At 44.5% G+C, this 17198-nt stretch overlaps 2 protein-coding genes across 2 annotated transcripts; one reads left to right on the top strand and one right to left on the bottom strand.

Annotated features, from left to right (window-relative positions):
* Positions 1-8: 8 nt before the first annotated feature.
* Positions 9-3409, top strand: rcvrna (recoverin a). Its single transcript, XM_061701503.1, has 3 exons — positions 9-470; positions 1264-1375; positions 1445-3409. Exons 1-3 carry the CDS (start codon positions 90-92, stop codon positions 1561-1563), a joined length of 612 nt encoding a protein of 203 aa, XP_061557487.1. The 5' UTR covers positions 9-89; the 3' UTR covers positions 1564-3409.
* Positions 3410-4961: 1552 nt separating this feature from the next.
* On the bottom strand, positions 4962-15200 carry gas7a (growth arrest-specific 7a). The gene is made up of 10 exons (XM_061700520.1): positions 14862-15200; positions 11123-11212; positions 10340-10455; positions 9652-9726; positions 8840-8918; positions 7503-7634; positions 7320-7443; positions 7078-7157; positions 6851-6949; positions 4962-6259 (listed from the first exon to the last, which is right to left on the bottom strand). The coding sequence occupies exons 1-10, from the start codon at positions 14982-14984 to the stop codon at positions 6146-6148; spliced, it is 1032 nt and encodes a 343-aa protein (XP_061556504.1). The 5' UTR covers positions 14985-15200; the 3' UTR covers positions 4962-6145.
* Between the last annotated feature and the right edge of the window lie 1998 nt (positions 15201-17198).

The raw sequence follows: 17198 nt of genomic DNA, 5'->3' as shown, positions 1-17198 counted from the left end.
TTAGGTGGTCATGACCATAATCTTCTCTGCTACCGTGAAAGCAGGCCAGAGTGAGCACAAGCCAAGAAGAAGAAGAAGAAGTAGCAGCAATGGGGAACACCAAGAGCAGCATGTTGTCCAAGGAACTTCTGGAGGAGTTGAAATCCAACACCAAGTACTCGGAGGCCGAACTGTGCAGCTGGTACCAGTCCTTCCTCCGGGAATGTCCTGGCGGGAAGATCAGCAAGGAGCAGTTTGAAGGCATTTACGCCAGCTTCTTCCCGGATGCCGACCCCACCGCCTACGCCCGCCACGTCTTCCGTAGCTTCGACACCAACTCTGACGGCACCCTGGACTTCAAGGAGTACATCGTGGCACTGCACCTGACCTCGGGCGGAAGGACCCGGCAGAAGCTGGAGTGGGCCTTCGCCCTCTACGACGTAGACGGCAACGGGACCATCAGCAAGAACGAGATTCTGGAGATCGTCAGGGTACAAACAACTTCTGCTCTTCTTCACACATGTCCTAACATCTTGTTAGCAGACTCGCAAAGCAAAGTCTGCAGAACCTTACAAATACTGCTTAGTCATCAATACATTTGTAGAAATACGGTAAGTTAGTAAGTCGCAACCGTGCCTTGTGTACTTCGTGTATGCAAATCAGTTAAGTAACACCTGCGCCTTATTCAGTATATCTCAGGAGTGAAATTTACTAAGTTACATCTGCGACTTTGTGCCGAAAAGAACAAGATCACGGATACAAGTGCCCAAAATAAGTTTACTCCGCAGGGTGTCTGGTCTCTCCCTAAGAAATAGGGTGAGAAGCTCGGTCATCCGAGAGGGGCTCAGAGTCGAGCTGCTGCTCCTCCACATCAAGAGGAACCAGATGAGGAGGCCTAAATGGCTGGCCTGAGAACGGCTCAGGATCCCCCTGGACGACATGGCTTGTAAGGGGGAAGTCTGGATTGTTTAACATCCGTGCCTTACATGTCTTAGAACACACATGGTTGGCTACGCGAATCTCATGAGTGCAACTTAGTAAGTCGCGTGGGGCCTTCGCGCTCTATGACATGGAGTGCAACGGAACTATCAGCAAGAACGTGATACTGAAGATTGTCCGGGTACGAATGCCTTCTGCACTTCCTCACTGACGTCTTCTCAGCTGGTTGGCAGGAAAACAAAACAATCTGCAGATTCTTCAATGGTTCTACTATTAATATTGCTTAGTTGTCAATACACTAGTAGAGACAAGTGTTAAAATGAGCTCCATGTTACTTCCACGCAGTCCATCTTCAACATGATCCCGGCTGACGACCAGGAGAGCCTTTCCGAAGATGAGAACACGCCAGAGAAGAGAGCAGAGAAGGTCTGGTGCTTCTTTGGGAAGAAGGACAATGGTAATTCCCCGTCAACCAGAATGTTTTTAAAAATGTTTTTGTATTCATACGCTGATTCGTGTTCGTCAGACAAAATCTCAGAGGGCGAGTTCATCCAAGGGGTTATGGACAACAAAGACATCCTGCGCCTCATCCAGTACGACGAACCTCAGAAGATTAAAGACAAACTGAAGGAGAAGAAACAGTAGGCCAGTGTGGTAGTGCGCAGACTGTTTCTGTTTCCCTTTATGTTGCCATGGCAACCGCACAGGAAGTGTTTCTCAACAACTAATTTTGGACCAAAACAAATCAAGAACGTTGTCACTGCGTTGGGAATCAGAATGTGTCTTGATTACAGTGAACCCTGCATTCTCGCGATTCGGCATTCACCGATTTTTGGGAGGATTTTAGCACCATCTGGTGGCATCTCGATGTCAAGGAACTATGTTGAAGTTAGTTGAGGTGTTTCATTTAGACATAAACTCATTGGACTGACGAGTCAAGCATATAGTCCACTACAGTATATAGAAATCCCTCAATCATTAGGGAGTAGACCTTGAGTGAATGATTCCGAATGCAGTCGCTGAGTTTGGAATCATTCACCCATTCTCTTCTCCTGAAAGACTACAAAGGGATTTTTGGTTTACTTTTTAGGGAACTTTCTTGGTACTATTTAAAAATCATACAGAATCCCTACAAAATCCCAATTAGGGAGTAGGAAATGAGTAAATGATTCCAAACAGCCTCAATGACGCTGAAGTCAAACCATATTGTCAGCTCATGCTAAGGAAGTTGGCACTGCTTTGGGTTCTCAGTTCCATGCTGCCCCCCACAGGTCTGGAGTGTCACGGCAAGAAGCTGTGAATAATTAGCAGTATGCTTCCGCTAAGCTGCTTGAATGTGTTTACAAATGCCCTTAATTAAGTGCATGAGGACCCGGCCGGGCGGGGGGGACTCAGGTTAAGCGCATTAATCCTGTCATGAGCTGAAGGTCGATGCCAAGTGCCCCAACTAAGAATCCAATCACAGTCATTGCACATTTCAACTTAGTACATTGAACGTTACATTTGGGACAGCCTCAAATGTATTGCAACGCACTTAATCTCATTAAAACACACTTTAAAAAAAAAATAAAAAAGTATTCCTTCGTAGTATTAGTAATAATGAAGCTCCGAAGAAAATAAACAGAGAGGTATTTTAAACTGTCAACTACTGAAAGCATAGCTCCCTAATTCCAACTACAACTATAAATACTGTTTTTTTTAATAGCATTTATTTGCAAATAATGAAAACTGGTCAACATACCCAAATTAGTTTTTTTCAGTTTCATTTAGACAACAATAGTGCTTTGCCTCCATCATCTTGGTTCTTTGTATTCGCAGGAATAGTGAAAATCTGCCCGTAAGGGTTCGTAAGTACCTAGAGACGCCACAAGATGGTGGTAAAGCACTACTTTTGTCTGAGTGAAACTCCTCAACTTACTTCAAGATCGTTCCCTGGCACCAAGATGGCGTCAAAGCACTACTCTGGTCTAAATGAAACTCCTCAACTCACGTCAACATAGTTCCTTCGCACCAAGATGCCACAAGACGGCGCCAAAGTAATACTTTGGACAAAAACAGTAAATAAGTGGGTTTAAAAAAAAAAAAAAAAAAAAGATAAAAATGTGAATCCACAAACGCCAAACTGCAAATATAAGTGCTCCTACATAGAATATATTAGGTAAGGGATAAGTGTAACTCTCTGACACTCTTGCTAGACATATAGTCTGGAGCCAAACACAGTGCAGCTCAGCTTCTGGCAAGCAGAAGTCATGGCGAGCTATATGGTTCAAACAAAAAGTAGGCCGTGAGAATCCAGTTTCCAGCTGTACAGTTTTTGAGCACCCTAAAGAACTAACCTAATAATTCACACTGTTGCTGTTGCATTTGTCGGCATCCTTCATTTCCTCAAAAGAAAACAAACTATTGATGCTGCCTTTTCCTACAAAGAAAAGATTCAAGCTTCCCAGGTTTCGTTTTAAATGCTATTAAATCCGTTCCAGTTTACAGAAAACTTGCACCGTTTGTTTTGCATTTTGTTGCATCACTGTACCAGGTGTGAAGCTAAACCAGCAACTTAAGACCAAGGTACGCAGCGAACCGTGATCAGAATCAGAATCATCTTTAACTGCTGTTGTCGACAAAATGTGTTCCTTGTCTTTTACGTGTTCTTTTGTCAAAAACGACTAGCTAAAGAGGATTTGCTTCCTGATTTACAGTTGCAGAATTATTACAGCAGAGGAAATGATTGAACAGAATTACAGACATAATGTGGAGGAGGGGGTGCGTTCGGTATAGAGGAGTGGTTGTCATAGTGTGGCACGCGGGCTCCCTCTCGTGGTGCTCACTCCGTGGGGAATGTGGCAAAGTTTTTAGCAACGAATGCTTGAAACCATCGCATCTCCAACGCCATCTTACAGCAAATCAAGTGGCTTAATGGCAGCTACTTTCAGAGCTTTAGGAAAGTCGCCTGACTGAAGTGACCAATTATTTGCGAAATCAGCCAGCACCGTTGCAAAGTCTTCGCAATAGTTTTGAAAAAGTCAGATGGTATCGAGTCAAGACAGCTAGATGCAGGAACACTTGACAGCTGCTGAATCATTTTCTCAGTCTTTTGGTCAATTATATCAAATCCTGGGTGGTTTTAGGTGCAGCTTCATTTGATCATTTTGCTGATGTGTGCTGATATTTGACCTGAAAAACCAAATTCAATGCATTTATCTGTTGTGAGGAGTTGTGAGGAGTTCTGGAGCTACCTTAATGTGGGGGGGGGGGGGGGGGGGGGGGGGGCAACCACAGCAACAGAATGTGAGTGTTGTTAAGGATGTTACTAATGGTGTCAGAAAAATATTGTTTCCAGTTTCCTCCCACATCCCAAAAACATGCATGCTAGGTTAACTGAAGAAACCACATTGTGCACGTGTTACAACAGCGTGGCTTCGTCGTAAAAGAGTGCGGGTACGAGACTGGCCTGCCTGCAGTCCAGACCTGAAAAAGTCAAATTGAAGATGTGTGGCGCATTATGAAGCTTAAAATACGACAACGGAGACCCCGGACCGTTGAACGGCTGAAGCTGTACATCGAGCAAGAATGGGAAAGAATTCCACCACCAAAGCTTCAACAAATTAGTGTCCTCAGTTCACAAATGTTTACTGAATATTGTTCAAAGAAAAGGTGATGTCACACCGTGGTAAACATGAGCCTGTCCCAGCTTTTTTGGAACGTGTTGCAGCCATAAAATTCTAAGGTCATAATTATTTGCTAAAAATAATCAAGTTGATCAGTTTGAAAACATTAAATATCTTGTTTTTGTAGTGTATTCAATGAAATGTAGGTTGAACATGATTTGCAAATCATTGTATTCTGTTTTTATTTATTTAACACAAGGTCCCCACTTCATTGGAATCGGGGCTGTAAACACATTTAAAAAACAAACAAAACAGTGATATGAAGCTCTACCTGCCTCAATGACCTTCCCAGCATGCTCCCTGGACCAAATAAAATGCCAGTATTTTCCTTAGAGTTGTTTCTCCTTCATGTTACGCTAACATAACCAAGAGCCCAAGTTGACTTTTCCAAGAGGAGCTTTATTATTCTTTTAAATTATTATTTACTATTAATATGACGGACAGGATGCATTCCACAATGTGCTCACCAAAAACATTCCCAAAAAGATGAGACGGAAAGCACACGAGGGCGGGAAACTTGCGGAGAACATCTTTCAAACATTGGAAACACAACAACAAAACACAACAAGTGATCAGAAAGGACCATGAAATGGATGGAGTGCAATACAGCATCCAAATGGAACGCACAAAACAAAATGTATACACACACGCATGCACACGCACGCACACACGCCCACACACACACACACACATATACACACTGCATATGCATTTAAAGTTAACAACCAACTAGGGTGCACCACCGGACTGTATACATAGCAAAAATAAAACAGTAGAAAATGTTAGCGAACTATGGATCCTGGTAAAGACCACGTGAATGTTTTATTTATTTATTTGATGTTCTTTTCATATTTGAAAGTCACACTTATGAGATACATAAGTCATGTGTGCAACTTGAAAAAGTCGCACCCTCACCTTGCGTATCTCGCACACACAAATGAGTGAGTCATTCCTTCTTTTTACATATTTTGCACACGGCGATTTGTAAGCCGCACCTGTGGCTTTGGCGAATATCGTGCACGTAACTTAGCACGTCACACCCGTACCTTACGTACCTGCGCTTTATGTATGGCTTATGCACGAATTAGTCAGTCGCACCCGCAGCTTTTACGAATCTCGCATGCGCAACTTGCTAAGTCACACACGCGCCTTACGTTCTTGCTTGTCTGTATGGCTAAATAAGTGGTGCGCACGTGTTGTAACTTGTGAGCCCGACATAAAAATTAAATCGGTTCATGTGGTCTCCCAGGTTCCTTACAAACACTTGAGGCACAAGAAGGTTTCCCAGTGTGATGCCTTCCCACATTTTCCTGCCTCCCGTCCAGGTTTTCCAAGCATGCGTGCGCAGCAGCCATTTTTGAAAATCTTAAAATATTCCATCACAAGTTCCTCTTGATAACCAAAAATAAAAGAGAATCATATCAAGACTTTTTTTTTTTTTTTAAACAAGACACTAAAACGTTTGTCACGACAGCAGAAGTAGAATAGAAGAAGAAGCGAGCAGGGTTCACATGTACTAGGAACATGCTTGTTCTGGTTCTGGTTCTGGCTGTCTCTAGGCTTCAGATGTCCAAGTCCACGGGCCTGACGTGGCCCGTCTTGTTGTCTTGGACCCAAAGCTCTCGGTCCTTGGCCGGGTCCACCTTCTGCAGTAGCTGGTCTACCGGCTCCACTGTCTGGACACAGGAAGGTAGTGCAACCTTATTATTTTTTTCAATGGACCAATCACAGTCAAAAAGATGCTGAAATGATCATCACCTGGTTGGCTCTTACACCCTTACCACTGGCATAAAATGAAGACGAGAAAAAACTATGCTAAGGCCTAACTAACTAACTAACTAACTAACTAACTAACCCAACCATTGTTCCAACAAACAAACTAACCAACTAACTAAACCAACCAACCAGTGTCTGAGCAAACAAAAAGCTAACTAACCAACTAAATTGCTACCTAACTATGATATGTAACCAAGCAATGAACAACAACTTAACGAACAATTTAATTAACCAACTTGCTAATTAACTAAATAACTGACTTACCATACCAACCAACAAACCATTGTTCCAGTGACAATTGAACAAACAAACTAGCTGCTAACATAGTAATACTTGAATTACCGGTCACATAAACTAATACTTCAGTCACATACTGTATGTAAGGATTAGTTGCGGGGATTGAATGAAATGTTGTTTCCCATATGAACAGAGAAGGTTTTCTCGTGTGTAAATCTCAAATGTCGAGCGGCAAGAAAAGGCTTTGGACTCACGCCCTGGTTGAACATGTCCGTCTCGTGCCTCAACGTCGTGTACTGCCGCAGATGTTGCTGGATCCACTCGATGCGATCCACCTCCAGCTTCTCCAGCTCCTGATTGGACGCCGCCACAACAACAACAACAACAACAATACGTATCTTCATCTGCTCCTTTTCATTATTATCATGAAGAAACTTAATTTGTTCATTTTTTCCTATTAAAACGAATGGGAGTAGTTTACCATGCTGGTGGTCACCATTTCTTCAAACCACTTGGACTGAGCCTGGTTGTAAAGGTCAATGCAGCGCATAAGGTCATCTCCTGAAACATGAGCACACACACGCACACAGAGAAACATGATTATATGCCATGAAGAATTGTACTGAAGCGCACATCTAGGCAACAACGGACCCGTCGACAGTCACTATTAGGGCACGCGTCGGCAAAGAACGACTGGTCAGTCATTTTCTTGCGTGGCCTGACCTGCTTGTGTGGATTTCCTGCGAGCCTTCTTGATGTCTTCTTCTGTCTTGTTACTGAGTTTGATCTCCAACTGCTGCGTCTTGACGTCCAGATCCTTCTGACGCTCAGCCAAAGCTTTACGGGCCTGAAACGCAAATGATGCAGAGTTTCCTGAAGTTCCAAGAGTAATAATAATACAAGTACCTTCTCGACGCCGATGTATCGGCTGGCGAGTTGTTTCCTGAGGTCTGCGATGTGATGGTCGTACTTCTTCAGGTCCTTCTTGAAGTTGTCGGCTCGGAACGTCAGCAGAGGTTTCTCAACCTCTGAGTGAAGCTAAACCCAACAACAACAACAACAACATCTCACCAGGATGGAACACTGGTTCCAGTCCTTCTGTGGCCGTCGAGCGTTATCGTGTATTACCGTATTTTCTCTCGAGACACTTATTAATTTGCTTGCTACTTTGTTCTTCAAAGTTGGTTCCTCTACGCTACAATGCGGTTCCAGCCAGAACCATCTGACAAGTATACCGTACCAACCAATCACTTATTTTGGTGGTTTGCAATTTCGTGTCACAATAGCTTAGCAATTAGCATGAGGCCCCCATCTTTCTCCTGTTAATTATAATCTCCTTGTCCGCCTTTCGTGATAACAATACTTTTGTCAGAAGTGTAGCTTTTTCGCTGCCATGGAGGTAATGATTTGCGACATGCTGCGTTGATAACGGATGCGAAACGAACGTTGACCTCCGCGGTTCGACATCGTATTTAGCTGCATTAGCTGTAGCTCGTCGGTAGCTGGGGCGGCGCAAAATAACGTGCAACAACCCTTCCCCGTGGTACCCGGACAGTGGAAAGCAGCAAGGTTGGGCGACTGTTCAATGTGGACGCGCGTTTTTTTTTTAATTATTTTTTTAATAATATACAGGAGTTTACACGACTCTGCGCTGGCCACGGTTTTTGCTTGTGTCATAACAATATCCTCTTTTATTTCGGTGATAAAAGTATTTTGGTCCGAAACTGAAAATGCACTTTTTGGCCATTTCGGCCGAAACATTTCGCTGGCCGAAATTTCGGTGCATCACTAATAACCAGCTAGCCAGCTCAAAAACAAGCTAAGGGAAAGACTAGCTGCTTAACTAACTAGAAGAAATGTCTGACTGCCTAAACAACCAACCAACCATTAAACTAACTTGCTGAATAACCAACCAAACTACCCAACTAACTAGCTAATTTATGAAGTAACTATCTGAAGAACTACCCGCATGAACGACTGACTGCCTAACTGTAAAACCAACCACCCAACTAAGTAGCTTAGTAACTAAGCAAACAACTGCCCAACTAACTAGCTGATTAATCAGCCAAACTAACGAACCCGAACTACCCAAACACCTGAATAAAGAGCAGACTAACCAACCAAACTATCTGTCTAGCTAACTATGTGAATGACTGACTGCCTCACTAACCCACCAACCGTAAAACTAACTAGCTGATTAAACAAAGCAACCAAACTCACTTATCATCTAACGTAAACGTTACCTTGTTGGAGAACTTGAGGTGGACTTCAGCCTCGTCGTGCAGACTCTTTTTTAGCTGAGTCCAAGCTTCTCCCAGAGTTCTGAAAACAACCAAAAGGCACTTCATTAGGTACACCAGCTAATCAGGCCACTTCATTACTTATCACTAATCAATCAGGTTTGATTGGCAACAGGTTCATTGATGTTGTTCTTCATTGCATACAAAGTATACTTTCATTTGATTCACATCCAACTTTAAAAGATGTTCAACTGTGACACGACTGGAGTATGAGCTTGTTCATTTTTCCCGCTGTTATTTGCGTCAAGGCGGCACGGCGACCGACCGGTTAGCACATCCGCCTCCCAGTTCGGAGGACCCCGGTTCAAATCCAGCCTCACCTGTGTGGCGTTTACATGTTCTTTCCGTGCCTGCGTGGGCACTCCGTTTTCCTCCCGCATCCCAAAAACATGCACGGTAGGTTAACTGAAGACTCTAAATTGCCCATAGGTTTGAATGTGAGTGTAAATGCTTGTTTGTTTATATGTGCCCTGCTCTTGGCTGGCAAGCAGTTCAGGGTGTTAACCCGCCTCCTGCCCGCAGTCAGCTGGGATAGGCTCCAGCGTACCCGCGCCCCTCGTGAGGAGAAGCGGTGTAGAAAATGAATGGATATTTGTGTTGATTGTTGACGGTTATCAAACTGAGCCGAACCTGATCTTAGTTGGATTTGAACCAAATCTGAACCTGATCTGAACCAAATTTGAACCTGCTCTGTACCTAATTTCAACCTGACTCCAAACCCCCCCCTCCCCCGCCACAACTTGCTGTCCTCTCACCCTTCTTCCTGCGCTGCTAGAGTGCTGAGGGACAGTTTGGACAAGTTCTTGGCATACTCCTCCTCAATCTTGATCCTGAAACACAGACAGAATGGAGACACGGGCTGTTGGGAATCGCGCTCCGGCCACGGTATCGTGAGTTTGCGATACTGAAGTGCGGTGGTGCTGAGGATAGCTTATCCTTATCGTGCGCTCAATGTATCCCACAATGCATCTTGAAAAGTAGCCAACAACCCATTGTCACAAGAAAAGCAATACTTTGAAGTTGGAATTAAATTATGGATTGATTGATTTGTAATTGGTTACAACTAGAAATAGAATCCGAATATGTTATTATTTTATCGTTAGAATAAACTATTTGACAACAAGGTTGGGCAACGTATACGACCCAGGCGGTTCTTTTATCCGGCCCACCAAGTGTTTACATCATTTTCTATTTTGTGCTAAAATGGGTTCGTTTAAAGTTATTTCTTATTTTGTTTGTTATTTTATTCATTCGGCACTGGAATGTATTTTAAGAAATCATTGTTTCATGAATTATAATTACATGAATTAGAAACACTCCAATTTAGAAATGCCAATAAATGATTATTTTACATCCAAGTTTGAACTACATCATCCGTGAATGAGATGGCCCATTTGTCCACTTTAAAACTAAAACGGTCTTATTGTGAGCTGCTGGTTGTACCTCTCGTGGACAAACTCGGCCATCTCCTTCTGCATCTGTTTGCCCTTCAGTTGCTTCTGCAGCAGAACCTCGAAGCCCCCCACCGACGTGGCCCCCTGAGGGTCCTTCTTGTCCGTCTGCAAGACAGGAAGTCCGACTTGTTCACAGGGAGTGCACCTTCCAGGTTTGGCTGAACATTTTCGTGTTGATACATACAATATTTAGTTCCCTTTTGTTAGGTGTGGCAGTTTTATCGTAAGTTTCAACTCGGGGTGACCAACAATCAGCTTGAAGCAAGCATGCTCGGCCTCTTATTCGGAGGAGCGTCTGCTTTTTGTTTCCTCAAAGTGATGTTTTTTAGAGGTGCAACGATTAATCGATTAATTGACAACTTCGTTTCGAGACCTTGTTTAACTTGAAATTGTCGAAATTCTCGAAATCTCAGCCTCTCAACAGTAAATATTAATCATTATATTTATTCTAATAATAAAGCAGAGTGATTATCTTTGTGTTTGATCAAAATAGGACATTTGCAAACATCTTCTTTGACTTTGGACAACAATCATCAATACAGTATTTTTGGCTATTTTCCGGCAATTTACGGACCAAACCAGTAACTGAATCATAATCAGTTAAGGTTTGCTCATTTTCTGCATTGTCCATTGGAAATCATGTCCTGTATTTTAATGAAGGCATGGAAATTTTATCAACCTTTTAAATTCCGATTTGTCCAAAAAAAAAAAAATGATCGACAGATGAATCAATACTAAATAATAAAATACTAGTACTAAATGTGGAACTGACCCAGAAGTAATCGCAGTAGCTCCATTCGTTGGGTTTGAGCAGCTGCTGCTCAGGCCCTTCTCCGGGAAGCGGGAACGTCACGCCGTTGATCTGGACACAGTCGGAACCAAGGTCCGAACAAACAAGAAGACATGAAGTCAGAGCCTCCATCCATTCTCCTAACCGCTTATCCTCACCAGGGTCGCAGGTGTGCTGGCACCTATCTCAACTGTACACCCTGAACTGGTCGCCGGCCATACGCAGGGCACATTCAGTAGAAAACAAACAACCATTCAGACTCACATTCACACCTACAGACAATCTTCAATTAACCTACCATTTTTGGAATGTGAGAGGAAACCGGAGTACCCCCACGTGGGCATGGGAGGAACATGCAAACTCCACTCAGGGGAGGCCGGATTTGAACCCAGGTCCTCACTCAGAACTGTGAGGCAGACGTTGCTGACCAGTTGCGCACTGTACCGAAGTCTGAGCAGGAAGATGTTGTCAAATGTTGCAAACATTTGGGGGGGGGGGGAAGCAATGGCACGGAAGAGGAAAAAAAAAGGTCAAGCAGCCAGCAGAAAAGCTCTGTTGCCACGGCGACGTGGAAGCCACCGGGAAGGGGGTTAGAGAGGGAGGATGGGGGGGGTGGGGGGGGGGGCTTAACACGGTCAGTGTGGTCCATGTCAAGACTCCGGCGTACAGCTCTAATTAGTCTCACGCTTGAAATTATATAAGACACAGACACATACACACACACCATCTGTGATTGTGATCAAACACGCACACACACACACGAAATCATGGCAGGTGGAGGTCAGGTGACATTATGCGGTGGGCAGCACAGTGGAGAGTGGTTAGCGCGTCTGCCTCACAGTTCTGAAGTTCGGGGTTTCAATCTGGGCTGCGGCCTTCCTGTGTGGAGTTGAGCTGGGATAGGCTCCAGCTCAACTCCACCTCATACACACTCTAGGCAGGATTGCGTTACCACGACAACCAGGGGTGGAGCTCGTCTTTTCACGTTTTTTCCGTTGAGTACTACAAATACTACAGTACAGTAACTACAGTTTTTTCAAAAGATTTGTATTTCAATCCATTCCAATGGGGACAATTGATTTCATACACAAATAAATTGAGTTATGAGCTTGATCAGTCATCACAGGGCGAATTCAACTCGTAAGTCAAGGTATTGCCGCTTCGCCGTCGCTGGAATTTTGTGCTGCAATGAATGCGAGCCATTGTGGCAAGCAACGTGACGACGTGCGATTTAATCATCATTGTTTCACTCTCACCAACATCCATCCTCCATCCCATGATGTCCCAGTGGACCAGAAGCAGATGACTAACACAACCCGCTTACATAATCACACACACACACACACACACAAACACAGACGATTGGCTTCAGGACACGTAGCGAAAAAGTGGCCGATTTAGCGAGAGTCGCTTTGTTAATTTTCCGGTGAGTGGATCAAAGTGACAGTTGCCATGACGACGGTTGCCATGAAGACGCCCGCCGCCCGACACGTTTATCGCACCGCGGCGACGAGACGGCGACATCCGACACCGGTACGGGACTGGCCGCCCGTGATATGATCTGATTCGGCTGTTGCTAGGCAACACGTGACTTACCCTCTCGACCCCTCTGAAGAAAACAGTCTGTTGCCCTCTCTTCCATTTTCCCGGTCCGGACAAAATGTTTTCCAGAACCAGGGTCCAAATGCCCATCCTCCCCTCACCGTCCAAAACCCCAACACCCCCCCCCCCCCCCCCTGCCCGGTAGCGTCCCCCCCCACCCCCTCACCAACAAGTCACTGCACGTGAAGGTGAAAGAAAGGTTAGGACTCCATCTTCTATCTGAGGGTCAACCATGCTTGTGTGTGCGTGTGCACGTCTCCATGACAACGGTGTGCGCGTGAGTGTAACGTGAGGCGCACACAAACGCATGACGTCATGTTGACGAATGCGTGGAAAGCCGTTTGAGAATTTATTCCAGCTCAAGGGCCATGCACTAGTATGCTCGTCCTCACTAGTAAGATAATTCAGCGCACTAGTAGAACAATTGTATCTTACTAGTAATTATTTTTCCACTACTAGTGCCACTTTTGGCCTACTGTAGTTTAGCCTTAAAGCTGTTGGAGAATGTCCAGTTTGAGATCCATGTACTAGTATGCTCTTTGTCCTGTAAATGACTACAGTAGTAGGACAACTTTGGCATACTAGTGAATCAACTTCATGTCACTAGTGAGGCAAAACTCTGCACTTGCTGACAACTATGCACCACTTGTGTTTTTAGTGAAGCACTAGATGTTAACGAGTAGAATTCTATGTCAACAGTAGCACTAGTACCATGCAGTTGTCATCTACTGTACAGATTTGTCGGCCATTCGTAAGACAGTTGTCCGACTGAATATCTAGGATAACGAAAAAATGCTCAAACGGCTTTCCATATGTGCCTACTAGTTGGGCCTAGTAGCATTATTAGTGCAGCATAGTCGCTTACTAGTAAGGTATAATTGTGTTTTACTAGCAAGCCAAAAGTGGATCTACTAGTGCCGCACTAGTAGTTGAAAATGTTCAGTATGACAGTTGAATTGTCTTACTAATGAGTACAAAGATCATAATAGTACACAGACCTAAAACCAAAAAAGTGACGCCACTAAAACACACACACACACACATATATATATATATATATATATGTGTGTGTGTGTGTGTATATATATGAATGAATGCACTTTCTTCTCATGTTCACTTCTTGTGAGAATTATAGTTCAGAAATAAATGACAAAGTAATTCAAAATAGGGAATTACTTTTCCATCACCCGGTATATATATATACATATATAGACGCACACACATATACAGTATGATATAGGTGGCGCCTCAAAACCGGAGACAGGGTCACAGCATGTCAGTTGATATATGGCGTTCAATCGTTTGGAGCGCGGCGAAGAACCGCTGACTTTAATTTTGACGTGATCGTCCTCATCAGTCACGTTCGGCCGCGTCGCTCGGTGTGCGGCGGTCCTCATATGGAATAAATGCTCAAAGGTTTTTGTTGTTTCACGTGACAGCTTTAAAAAAAAAAAAAAAAAGATGTTGTTTGCGTCTTTTTGCTGCATTTTTTCAGCCTGGTGTCAGTTTGGGCTTTTGTCGCCATGGAAACTGGACCTGCTGCATCCCGTCGCTCGCACGACGGCCGCGGGTCACAAAACCTGCGCCGCCTCCCCGCCCCCCACCCCCCCCCACCCTCCGATTCCTCTCATGCCTCCACGCATCGTTAACAAACCAAATGAAAAGAGCTACGAACGGGGTGACGTGAAAGAAAAGCAGAAGGAGAGAAAGAAGAAGGGAGTGAGAATCTTATATTTGTTGACTGTTTTACAGCGCGGCACGGTGAATGAGTGGTGAGCACGTCTGCCTCACAGTTCTGTGGTTTGGGGTGAGAAACTGAGCTTACACGATCGGCTCAAGTCTGTGTGCGTCTTTTCTCGGCCTTCCTCCCGCATTCCAAAAACATCCATGTTAGGTTCATGAGAGGGAACGCTTGTTTGTCTGTATGAGTCCTGTTACTGGCTGCCGATCATGTCGGTCCTTTGTCTGTCAGGTGGAAAAGACTCCAGCTGACCCAAACCATCATCAGTAAAAGCATCATAGAAAAGGAACGAGCGGACGGATTGTTTACAGACAGGAAGTCACACCTACAAACACCCAGAATGCCTTGAGGCAGCAGATGGATGAGGAAGTCACTCACCGTGGTCTTGGTGTCCTTCACCTCATGGACTCGCCTCCGGGCGGGCGACACGGATCCGGGCGGCTGCGGGGAGAGACACGACGGGTCGTCAAAACTCTCCTCGGTGTCAAAGCTTCCCTCCATGCTGCTCCCTCACACCTCCTCCTGGTCCTGTTCCTGTTTCTGCCCTTGCTCGAGCCTTCACTCGCCACGCTGGGATGAGAATGTAGAGGAAAGAGGTGGGAGGGTTGGGAGGCGCCGTGGAGGTAAGAGGAAGGGGGTGTGGGGGGTAGGGGGCGGCAAGTGTAGCCTCAGGTTACTCTGCTGTCCTGTGAGGAGATGGATGCCAGCTGGGGAGGTGGGAGGGGGGTGGGGTGGGGTGGGGGGGGCGCAGACTGTAAGAATTAGCAGCAAGCCGCCTCACCTCGCCTCACGACTATGTGTGATAGCAAGAGAAAACGAGCAGCAGCGGGGGGGGGGGGATGGAGGGAGGAGGAGTGCTTATTTACACCGCCCTCCCGAGAGAGAGAGGCGGTGGGGGCTCTGATGCATGATGGTCTTTAAAAGCCTCATTACAACAACAGGCGGGGAGGGGCTGTGGGGTTTAACCAATGAGGAACAGCCTCCGTTTGGAAAGGTGATGAAGAAGAAGTGAGAAAAGGGCAAAAGGGCAGGCAAAATTCTGGCTGGATTGGGAATCACTACCGAGCCTCTTAAAGTGGCTTAGATGCCCTGTTGGGAAGATTACTTTGGAAAGGTAGTCGCTTACAATTGCAAGTTACCGTGGTGAAACTCTAATAGTAGTGCAACTAATTCAATTCATTTGTAAAAAAAAAAAAAATAATAATAATAATATAACAAATTACATGTGATTACTTTTCGTAATGTTGAATGAATGCATCAACAGGAGTCAGGACCCTTGGATGTGAACTCTAAAGAAGTGGATTCAAACCGTACATCATTATTTTGGAATTAACTACACATTTGTTCCTTACACACATAATAAAGTGATCAGTTATGATAGATGTATATCAATGCAGCGGTAGCCAAAAATCGTATTGTCACTCACGAATAATATCACTCAAGTAAAAGGAAAAAGGCTTGAGTAGGAGTAAGCACTGTAAGCACCGTGGTGCCTTGAGATACGAGCGGCACGTCCTACGACTTCGTCAAGATGCGAGCCGTCGTTCAGCTGCTTGTTTTTTTTTTGGGGGCTTTGACAAAGATTTGAGATGCGAGCGCTCGGTGGTGGCAGTGAGCTCGACTCGGCTCGCTTCATTCACGGCCGGCAGCGGTTCGGCAGACAATTCAGCAGTTCTTCCACAAAAAGAGGCTTCAACCTGCTTATTACCACCCGCAGTTGAAGTTTACTGTCTACCTAAACATCAAACAAAGACAATGACTCATTGTCTATTTCCAACAACCACATAAGATTTGCCTTCAAATCCAAGTATAAACAATAAAGCACATGAAGACAGAGACCGCAAAACCTATGTGAAAACACCAGTCGGAGCCCAGTGGAACTGAATTTCACTCATTCACTGCCAGCTGTTTTGAAAGTTACCTACCTGTATACCGCCAGCTGTTTTGACTGCTATTTCAAACCCACACAATATTGTGTTCTGTGACAATGTACTTTAAGCACCAAACCGACCATAAGAGTCAATTCTCTTCTTTCATCAGGAAAAAAATAAATAAATGGTTTTTTCTTAGCTTTTTCTGTTCTTTACTAATCAGCAGGAAACATGGGTTGGGCTCACCAAAAACACTGGTTTCTGATCAAAAAGTGGAGAAAAGGAACTTTGTGAAAAGAAACGTGTCAAGCAGAACAGCGACTTTGATGCAAATTTTTATTTTGATTTATTAATTTTTTTCTAGTAAACAGCAAAAATAAGACTGAGAAACTGCTTTGGATGGCCAAATCTTTTATTGATACGCAATCAACTAAGAAACACGCCGTGAGTGATGCTGACTCAGCACATGGCTCGACATGAGTCGTGTTTTTACATGCTGTTTGTCATTCACTCCGAGAACTCAGTCATCCTTTGTCACGATCGCGACACACACGTTCAACTCTGTTGATCCCATATACAGTATGTACATACTCTGTTAGTGTGTGAGCTACCGAAAACTTGTTGCCATTTCTCTCCCTCTCAGTCGACGTGACAAGTCCAGATTCACTCCGTAATCTTTAACCGCTATTTAAGAGCTGTCCTGATCTCAAATCCACAGTGATGCAACGTCGCCATCTATCGGGATCTGTTTGTCATTACAGTTATGAAGAAGCTTGAATTTCTCAGGCAATCGAGGTGAGACCCTCTTCCGTGCATACCTGTTGAAAACCCTACTTGACAAATA

This window comes from Phycodurus eques, chromosome 16, assembly GCF_024500275.1.
Source record: "Phycodurus eques isolate BA_2022a chromosome 16, UOR_Pequ_1.1, whole genome shotgun sequence".
Lineage (NCBI taxonomy): Eukaryota > Metazoa > Chordata > Actinopteri > Syngnathiformes > Syngnathidae > Phycodurus > Phycodurus eques.
Note: the sequence above shows the minus strand (reverse complement) of the source record. Positions and strands in the feature narration are given on the sequence as shown.